The sequence below is a fragment of the Tupaia chinensis genome, unplaced genomic scaffold (genome assembly GCF_000334495.1).
Source record: "Tupaia chinensis unplaced genomic scaffold, TupChi_1.0 Scaffold146907_1, whole genome shotgun sequence".
NCBI classification, from domain to species: domain Eukaryota; kingdom Metazoa; phylum Chordata; class Mammalia; order Scandentia; family Tupaiidae; genus Tupaia; species Tupaia belangeri.
In genome coordinates, this window is record NW_006206760.1 from 1,896,234 (window position 1) to 1,907,043 (window position 10,810).

The 10,810-nt window shown below is 43.2% G+C and overlaps 1 protein-coding gene and 1 non-coding gene across 2 annotated transcripts in view; both read right to left on the reverse strand.

Moving 5' to 3' along the window:
* KLB (klotho beta) overlaps positions 1-9,695 on the reverse strand; it is a gene marked incomplete in the record, with an annotated part of 35,652 nt that extends 25,957 nt beyond the window's left edge. Inside the window, 1 exon segment of the mRNA XM_014584456.2 lies at positions 8,699-9,695. Coding sequence (XP_014439942.1) covers positions 8,699-9,436 — 738 coding nt within the window.
* A 112-nt stretch (positions 9,696-9,807) lies between these two features.
* LOC114006306 (U5 spliceosomal RNA) lies at positions 9,808-9,920 on the reverse strand. Its single transcript, XR_003548042.1, has one exon. It is a non-coding gene; the product is annotated as a U5 spliceosomal RNA (small nuclear RNA).
* Between the last annotated feature and the right edge of the window lie 890 nt (positions 9,921-10,810).

Sequence of the window (10,810 nt, forward strand, 5' to 3'; positions counted from 1 at the left end):
GAAAACCCTCTACAAAAAAAAAAAAAAAAAAAAGTTGCCAGAGGTGGGGCCAAGAGATGCTGGGGTGGTTATGGCACTGGATTCCCACGTGGCCAACTGTGGTTTGAGTCCTGGACCTGGGAGCTTGAAAATCATGTCAGATGCATGTGTGTGTGTGCCCGAAATCCTGAGAGGGGAATGAAGGCGAAGGGATTTTGACGTGGCCGTTCCCCCCGGGGGAGGGGGTGATTTCTCACTTTCCTTCTCTCTTGCTCTCGGTCGCTCTCTCTGGCAAGCACATGTGCCCTACAGCAAACTAAGAAAAAAAAATGATTTTAATGTTTGGAGCAATTCTTTCAAGTATTTCATAAATAATACGAAGCCAGCAGGGACAGTCTTTACTCCCAATATGTGAAAAGCCAAACTAGACGCAATCATGTTGATACATGTTGATATTCCTTTATTATTTCTACTTTTAATATGTATATATTTTTGGAGAGGTTTTTGCTATAGGGCGCGTGCTCTCGCCAGAAAGACAGAGAGAGACAGAGAGATAGAAAGCGAGAAATTACCCTGCAGGGAGGATGGCCACACCGCAATCCCTTCTCCTCCATTCTCCTCTCGGGATCTTGGGCACACACGCACACGCGCCCAGCGTGAGTTTAAGCCACCAGGTCCAGAACTCAAACCTCGGTCGACTATATGGGAGTCCAGCAACATAGCCATTATGCTAACTGCTGGTTCCTACTTTTAATATGTTTTAAAGTATATTTCCTCTCTTAAAACAGAATTGCAGAGGGCAGTAGATGGCATGGTGCCTAAGGGCACTGGATTACCACTTGGCTAACCATGGTTCGAGTCCTAGACCTGGAGGTTTGCTTTCTTGCTTTCCCTCTCTCTCTCTCTCTCTCTCTCTGTCTCTCTCTGGGCAAATTAAAAATAATAATAACAAATGGAATTAAATAAATAAATAATCCTTAAAACCAAACCAAACCAAAATCAAAACCAAGAAAAATAAAATCCAGAATGGGGGCGAGCTGCTGGTGATGTAGTGGTTAAAGTGACCAGATCCCACACAACCCAGTCCTGAACCTAGTGATTTAAAAAACATGCTAGGCACGTGTGTTCGTGTGCATGCCCTAAATCCCAATGGGGGAATGGAGGAGAAGGGACTGTGGGGTGGCCATCCCCTCTGTGGGGTAGTCTCTCCCTTTTCCTCTCTCTGGGAAGCACATGCACCCTATAGCAAACTACAAAACGAAAATGGAAACAAAAACAAAAAACAAATAGGGGCCAGACCTGGAATACAACAGTTAGGCGCTATGCAAAGGGACCTGGAACCCTTGTGGATCTGGGTTTGAGTCCTGGACCTGTCAGCTTCATGCCTGGTGGTGTGTGCCAAGGATCCTGCTGGGATGCAGAACTGGAGGAAAAAGGACTGGGGAGTGACAAGACCCTGCTGGGGGTTGCTTTCTCTCTCTCTCATGGACATGAATCTTCTGATATAAAACCCAGAAACTAACACACCACAATAGGCTATGAATTCATTTAGAATTTATGTATACAACTTATAGATCTGCTGAAATATTCTTGGAGGACCAGCAGTTGGTGTAATGGCTATGTCACTGGACTCCCATGTAGTCGACCGCGGTTCACGTCCCGGACCCAGTGGCTTAAACTCACGCCGGGCGCGTGTGTGTGGGTGTCTAAGATCCCGAGAGGAGAACGGAGGAGAAGGGATTGTGGCATGGCCATCCCCCCTGGGGGTGATTTTTCGCTTTCTATCTCTCTGTCTCTGTCTTTCTTGCGAGCGCACGTGCCCTATAGCAAAAACCTCTCCACCCCCCCCCAAAAAAAAAATCCCCCAATGCAAAGGATGACTCCCCATGACAGAATGACCCTGTCTTAAGGTCCATGGGCCAAGGTTGAGAAACCCTTGTACTATGCCAATAGGGTATACCTATAGTAACTCAGGTTTTAAAGCTATGGAATGGTTAAGTTTATCATGGAAGCCGGTAGTAGTGAGTGGAGAAATAAACTGAACTGGGGCTGGCAGGTGGCTTGGTAGTTAAGGGCATTGGATTCCCACATGGTAGACTGCGGTTCGAGTCCCAAACCTGGAGGCTTGCTTTCTCACTTCATCTCTCTCTCTCTCTCTCTCTCTCTGTCTCTTCCTGGTCAAATTGAGATAACTAAATTCAATAAATAAAGTGAAAAAAACACATTTCTTTAAAAAAAAAAAAAGAAAAGAAGTCAACTAAGCCAATTACCAAATCAGGAGCAAACTTATTTTCCTCAACTTCTGTTCATATTTACTCAGAGATTTTCTTTTAATTTTTAAATTTAACTTTATTTATTTATTTATTTATTTAAATTTGACCAGAGAGGGACAGAGTGAGAGAGAGAGAGGGAAAGTGAGAGAAAACAAATCACCAGGTCTGGGACTCGAACCATGGTTTACCATATGGGAGAGTCCAGTGCCCTTAACCACCATGCCACCTGCCGGGCCCTATTCAGAGATTTTCAAATCTTCCATTTTAAGAGAGAAGGCTCTAAATTTATTAAAATACATCATGACTTTCCTGATGACCCAGGAAATTACTATGTGTATTTGTTGTTTTAAAAATAGAATGAAAACAGACCCCATTACTGACTTTAACAATGGGAAACCCTGGGGCTTTGCTGATCTGAGGGATAAGAGCACTACCCAAGCCGGCCAAATCTATCTCTGAAGTCTTCTTTTATTCTAAAATTATTACTATTTTGTAGCTTGTCAGAGTTTGCGTGCACTCACCAGAGAGAGAGACGGAGAGACAGAGAGGAATAGAGAGAGAAGGTGAAAGCACTCCCCCTAGTGGGGTGAGGTCACACAGCAATCGCCCTCATCCATTTCTCCCTCCTGTTGGAATTTTGGACACGCACTTACACACGCCTGGCATGCTCTTCGAACGGCTTAGGCTGAAACTCTAACCGCAGGGTTGGCCATGTGGGATTCAGCACCCTTAACTACTAGGCCATGGAACTGGCTCTGTCTCTGGGATTTTAGCTACTGAACCTTGGAGGGGGAAATCTTCCCTCTTCAAAAGAACAAATGACACCAACCTGCAAGAGGTGGCCAAGAGATTGAGATAGAGGCTCTTCTGAGAGTGGCCCGGTTACCGATTCCATTCATCCCTGAGGCTCGATTAGTAAGTCAGGAAATGGCTCTTTCGTGCTTAAGCCAACTTGATCAAAAAAATCCTAACCTAGTATACTCTAGATTAATCTGAGCAGGATTTTAAGAATGAGTAATAACACAATGAAATATAAAGACTGAACTCAAGATTTTTGTTTTTAAACATTTATTTATTTATTTATCTAATTATTTGTTGTGATTTTCAAGCTGCCAGGTCCAGGACTTGAACTGCCCTGCTGACCAGGTGGTAATCCAGAACCTTAACCACCACACCACCTGCCAGCCCCTCGAGATTGGTTTTGATGATAAGATTTAAGATGGACATCCTTGGAGCCGGCAGGTGGCATGGTGGTTAAGAGCTCTGGACTCCCACATGGCCAACTGTGGTTTGAAAATGGTTCCATTGCTGGATTTCCACATAGTCAATTGCATTTCAAACTCTGTTATAGGGCAGGCGCCACCACGCCCCTGCATTTCAAACTCTGGACCCGGTGACTTGAAACTCATGCTGGGCACATATGTGTGTGTGTCCAAAATCTGGAGAGAGAGTTGGAAGGGAAGGGATTGCGGTGTGGCCATCCCCCTGAAGGGTGAGTTCTTGTTTTCTGTCTCTCTGGAGAGCGCATGTGCCGTATAGAAAAACTTTCTCTCTAAAAAAAAGATAGACATCCTAGAACACCCATTCAGCAATGTTTACATTCAGCATGTGCCAAATACTCTGTGCTAGTGCCGGCAACATAAAGGCAAATAAAAACCGTCTCTCCTTTCAGGAAATTGTCTGTCTAGTGGGGGAGACAGAAAAGTACCATGTGGATGGGACCAGCAGCTGGTGTAATGGTTACGTAACTGGACTACCATGCTGTCACCCGTGGTTTGAGTCGTGGACCCGGTGACTTAAACTCATACTGGGCGCATGTGTGCGTGTGTGCCCAAGATCCTGAGAAGAGAATGGAGGAGAAGGGATTGCGGTGTGGCCATCCCCGCTGGGGGGTGATTTCTCACTTTCTGTCTCTTTGTCTCTCCAGCGAGCGCACGTGCCCTATCGCAAAAATCTCTCTCTTAAAAGAAAGAAAGAAAAGTACCATATAATCTAAGTGTGATAAGAGACATATCTTATGAAAGCCCACAGGAGGGGGATGTTATTAACTCTTGAAGATCAAGAACACTTGGAGGTGGTGACTGACTAAACAGAGCCACGAAGGGTATAGATGGACGAAACAAGGAATGTGGAGGACATTTTAGCTGGGTAGAGCCAGCTAGTAGAGGCTGGGTGGCGAGAAATAGCCAGGGAAAATTGAGACACTGCTGGGCAAGCAAGCAGGTGGTGTGGAGGTTAAGGCACTGGATTCCATATGGCTGACCGCACGGTTTGAGTCCTGGACTTGGAAGCCTGAAAATCGCCCCAGGTGTGTACATGTGTACTCAAAATCCCTAAAGGAGAATGGATTGCGGTGTGGCCATTCCTCCTGGGGGGTGATTTCTCACTACCTTCTCACTTCCTGAGGGGTGTCTCTCTCTCTCTCTCTGGCAAGCGCACGTGCCCTATAAATAAATCATTCTTGTCGTGAAAAGTTGGGACGTTATCCAAAAATCTTTGAGGAGCCACTAATGGATATTGTGCAGGGGAGCAACTTCACGCATATTAGAAATATCACTCTGTAGGGGTCAGCAGGTGGTGTGGTGATTAAGGTGCTGGACTCCCACATGGCCGACCACAGTTTGAATCATGGACCGGTGGCTTGCTTTCTCACTTTCCCTCTCTTTCTCTCTGTCTCTCCTTGGTCAAATAATAATAATAATAAATAATAAAAATAAAAATAAATAAAATGAAATAATTCTTTAAAAAATAAAGAAATATCACTCTGTAAGATGGGAATAATAATAATTACCCAGCAAGACGGTTGTCAAGGCTATGGATAGTATGTATAACTGATTACTGGGCTTCTAAATGGCAAAGCCAAAATATGCATCCTCATTCTGTTCTAGAAACTGTTAAAAACCCAGAATACAGGGGTCAGCAGGTGGTATGGTGGTTAAGGGCACTAGAGTTCCACATGGGCAACCGTGGTTCGAGTCCAGACCTGGTGGCTTGCTTTCTCACTTCAACCCCCGCCCCTCCGTCCCTCTCTGGTCAAATTAAAATAAATAAATAAAGTTAAATAAAATAATTCTTTTTATTTCTTTGAGAGGTTTTTGCTATAGGGCGCGTGCACTCTCCAGACAGACAGAGAGAGAGACAGAGAGACAGAAAGGGAGAAATCACTCCCCAGGGGGGATGGCCACACCGCAATCCCCTCTCCTCCATTCTCCTCTTGGGATCTTGGGCACGCACGCACACACGCCGCCAGGCGTGAGTTTTAAGCCACCGGGTCCGGGATGCGAACCACGGTCGACTACATGGGAGTCCAGTGACATAGCCATTACGCTAACCACTGGTCCCAATAAAATAATTCTTAAAAACCAGAACAAAACAGAACAAAAACCAGAGTACAACAGCAATGAGTGGGTGCGATTACGGGAAATTTTTGCCTGAGGATTAGACTTGCTTTACGACAATCCCCAGATCAGCAGTAAAGTGGAATCTAAATGTTAGATCAGTCTGGGGACCTTCTGGATCATTCAGGAGTCCTCCAAACCAGGACATTTCAAAGGAAGATGGAGTTTTCAAGATCATTCTAGAGTAAACAGGTCCTGACTAGCCATGACAAAACCTTTTCAGTATCTGAGAACTGGCGAACAAATTGATCTGTTTCCAGCCATGAATTCAGATTTATATTAGACTGGCTCAATACATGTTTTGGGACTGAAAATGAATCCTAGGGAATGCTGCTTCTGGGTCCCAACCAGGAAGAAATGCTTCGTTGCAACATATCAATCTTTTCTGTGTCAAGGAGGAACGCAGAGGGGACAAATGGTGGGAACAAGGTCACTTCGGGCTACCGACCCATGGCAAGGTTTCTCTCTAGAGTATAAGTCACTGGGTTATGCCGCGTGTCTTGCTTTTCGCCTGATTTCAACGGACCCTGACACCATTTATTTCAGCTAGTGATTTAGAAGTATGGAGGAGATGAAAGCAATTTTTTGGAAAGCACAAGAATTTAAAAATGAATCCCTCAAGTGAAAACAGTACATTGATCTATGAGAAAGGCAGAGCTTAAGTCAAATTAGAAGAAAATGAAAAATATTGGAAAAAGTAGCATTTTATTAGCTAAGTTTGGAAGCAACGTCTACTTATTAGTTTGAGCCTTTTTTTGGTCCACTTTTTCTCAGATAGTTTGTAAGACTTTAAACTAGTCACCGAAACATTTTTTGGGGGGTGAAAATTCTAAATAGTTCATATTTCAATGGAAACTTTTCAACATTTTAGAATATTTTCCTTCCTATACAGGTTTTAAAAAGGCATATGCATGTATTTGCCTAGAGAACTTTAGAAAATATATAAGAAATAATTAACAGTAGTTTCGGGGTTGAGATTGTCAGGGAGAGAGGGAGAGAGAGATTTCACTTTTTCACTTTATAGCCTTCGGGAGAATCTGATGTTTTCAAAGTTCCCTGAGCAAAAAGAATAAAATTAAGTAAAAATAAAAGCTAGAAAAATAAAGAAATTTGCATGAGCATAGTTTGCCTTAATATTTAATAGAACTAGATAAAAGGAACATTTTAAACTTAAAGGTGCATAATCTTGATAGCTATTAAATACCTATAAATTCTCTCCCCTTTCTGGTCTTATTTTGCCAGATCACAGTATATCTACCTGTTAATAATGTATTCTATTTGGGAACCAGCAGTTAGCGTACTGGCTATGTCACTGGACTCCCACGTAGTCGACTGTGGTTTGCGTCCCGGACCCGGTGGCTTAAAACTCACGCTGGGCATGTGTGTGTGCATGCGTGCCCAAGATCCCGAGAGGAGAATGGAGGAGAAGGGATTGTGGCATGGCCATCCCCCCTGGGGGGTTGAGTGCACAGGCCCTATAGCGAAAATCTCTCCAAAAAAAAAAAAAGTATTCTATTTACAAATTTTTTTGAAGATGTTCAAATATCCTGAGATGAGAATACAATCCATTTACTGCAAAGGCAGATGTAACTGAACCCATAGTACAATACTCTTGTTTAAGAGTCCAGAAAGATCAAAGAGAAGAATGAGTAGGTATTTTTCTATGTACCATTTCGGTTTTATGTTTCTGGACATTTAAAAATGTTGATGTATTTAACATTTGCTGATTACAAATTAAATTACTTCCACTAGTGCATTGGGAAATCCTATGAACAAAGCTTTACTTTTCTCCATTTTCAAAATGTAACAGGTGTTCAGAATAATTTATTTTTCCCAAGTAAACTATTTAACTCAAAAAATTAAATCTGATTTCAGATAGTAGCTTCAACTGAGGCTCAGTGTCTTGAAAAATTCCTGAAAGATTGCTCTTTTCGAGCGTTCTTAATGAAGACAGTATTTAATTTTGTTGTCATTACTGTATGACGACTATGTTCACAACGTGAGATCATGACTTGCTTTTTTTTCTATAATCTTGGGCAAGTTCATCTATTAAACTTAGCTTCCTCCATCTTTAAAATGGAAATAATTATAGAGTCTAGTTCATAAGCTGTTAGGATCCAATATGACAATGGATGTAAAATACACAACACAGTTCTGGCATGTCATAAACACAGACTAAATATCAGTTGTTATTTTGCTTGCATTCTCACTAACGTTTTCATCATTTTAACATTTCCCAGTAAAAAGTGCAGCTTCTGAAATCAACTGCTTCAACTCCCGGAACCACTCCTATCAGCTTTTCTTCCAGGTAACAGAAATAAAATCAAGTGTGAAGTATGTTTATTTCAATTTCTCTATTTAGCATGTATTCGTTAGCTAACATTTATTTAGCTTCCTCTATCTAATTATCTCTAAGAAGAGCAAAACTAACCACAAACGGATATTTAAAAGCTCATGCCATGACACACTTCTCAAATGACTTCACGTCATCAAAAAATTAAATCATCAATTAAATGTATACAGTACTGCGTTGCCACGGATTGAAAATAAGCTCATGCTTGGGCCGGCAGGTGGCATGGCAGTTAAGGGCACTGGACTCTCACATGGGTGACCATGGTTTGAATCCTGGACCTGGCAACTTGCTTTTTCACTTTCCTTCTCTCTCTATCCCTCTCTAGCCAAGTTAAAATGCATGAATAAATAATGTTAATATATATATATGTATATATTTTAAAAAGCAGAGTACCGTTTTTTTAAAAAAAGTAAGCTCATCCTCGTGTTCTGCTGTATAAGTGGAGATTTAAAAATAGTCTCAGAGTGTAGCTTTTGCAGGAACTAATTGGATGAATTCATTAATAAGAGCTTAGATGAGTAAGGCAGACACTCTTTAGATATAAAATTTGAGGATAAAATTTGCAAAGTAGCCTACAGTTAGCTGGCTGCTTTCAATACGGCAATGATTTAAGCAGAGGTCAATTTCCCTGGGTTTCCTTTCGACTCCTGCTCTTTCTATTCGGAAGTGGGAGGCAGAAGCGAGCTGTACAGTACCTTGATCAGGTTGTGTCCCACGGTGTAGACAGCTGCTGTATCTCCCTTTTCTCCAGGAGCGTGTAAACCTGTCATATATCCATGCCATGCAACCAGGTAAGGGTTGTGGATTGTAATCCAGTATTTCACACGGTCCCCGAACATCTGGAAACAGTATGTGGCGTAGTCATTGAAGAGGTCTATCATGGTCTCATTTTTCCATCCCCCGTATTTTTCCTGGAGGGCCAAAGGCAAATCCCAATGGTACAAGGTAACTACGGGTTCTATGTCTCGGAGCACCAGCGCGTCCAGAAGCGCATTATAGTAACGGAGCCCCTGCGCGTTGGCGACTGCCCCTGTTCCATCCGGGAAGAGCCGTGGCCAGGAAATTGAAAACTGGTAAAAAGAAACTCCTAGAAAATCCAGGGCTGATAGGTCTTTTTCCAGAAAAACATAACTGTCACTGGAGCCGTTGGTGCTGTCGACACTCTTCAGGTGCGTCTGGATGAAATGATCCCAGATGGAGGGTCCTTTTCCATCCTTCTTCCAGCCGCCTTCCACTTGCAGCGCTCCTGTCCCAACGCCCCAGAAAAAGTTTGGAGGGAAAGTGTCATAGAGAAACAACTGGCTTTCGTTTACTGGACTCACAGTGGGGTTTCGAGACCATATAGCCCTGCCATCTCCGGAGAAAGCGGTGACAGCGCGCAGCAGCAGGAGAGCTGACAGCATGACAGATCTGCGCGGGGGCCTGCTGGACATAGTTCAGCTATAGCGTCTGCCGCTCTCATCGGGGCTGGAGAAAATCCATTCATTCCCTGGAGATCCGGCCGCACAGCCTGGCTTCGCTGGCTGCTCACTGCTGCACGGCCTTATCAACGCGTCAGTAAAAGCTTGTGATTGTAAAGCTCTGTCAATGATTAGCCTGAACTGTGAGACTTAGGATGAGCCGTGCAGAGCCACGTAATTGGAGGGAGGTGGCCGTCCTGCAGCCCTGGACGCATTTGGTTCTCTCCCACGGGGACAAATTCGATGAAAAGGCATCAGTGGCCCTAGCTTGAATGCGTAACAAAAACATAGGTAAAGAATGAATCAGAAACACCTCTTTTCTGTGTGGGTGTTTCCTGTTAGCCCAAATCTCTCCGGAATGTTTTGAACATTGTTGAAGAAGGTCTATATATCCTTTCTCCATGGAAATCTTTAGTAAAAGGTGAAAGATTTATATGATCTGAAGAGAAACTAGAGTATTATACTAACTCTATTTTTTTTTCTTTTAAGGTTTTTTGTTTTTTTCCCCCATAGGGTGCAAGGACTCACTGGAGAGACAGAGAGAGACAGTGAGAGAGGACACTGCGAAATCTTCCCTCAGCAGGGATGGCCACACCAGGTCCTTCTCCCCCATTCTCCCCTTGGGATTTGGGCACACAATTGGCGTGAGTTTCAAGCTACCAGATCCGGGACTTGAACTATGGTTGACTATGTAGGAGTCCAGGGCTTCAACCAGTATGCTACCTGCTGGCTCCAACATACTTTTTCTATCTTTAGAGTTTCATTTTAAATTTTTTTAAATTGCCAGTGGGTATGTGCACTAGCGAGAGAGAGAGAGAGAGAGAGAGAGAGAGAGAGAGAGTGGGGAGGGAAAGGAAGAAACACCTGCACCCAATGGCAATGGAGCATGGTCACACTGCAATCCCTTCTCTATTTCTCCATCCTCTTGGGTTGTTGGGCATGCCCTCATGTGCCTAGTATGTTTGTCAATTCGTTTGTTGAAAGAATTATTTATTTAATCTATCATTGCTATTATTATTATTATTATTTAATTTGCTACAGAGCACATGTGCTCATGAGAGAAAGAAGAGAGAAAGTGAGAAAGCAAGCTGCCGGGTCCGGGACTGGAACTGCAGTTGGCCACGTGCAAGTCCAACACCTTAATCACCATGCCACTCGCTGGCCCTGCCTAGCACGTTTTTGAAGCTGCTGGGGCTGAGATATGAGCAGCGGTTGACCATGTGGGATCCAGCTCCATTAACCACTAGGTTATGAAATCAGCCTGTATCTTTAGAGTTTTTGAGTGATTTTTTTTTTATCTCACTTACAGGAAAAACAATCTTGTGTACAAAAAATAGCATTCCTATA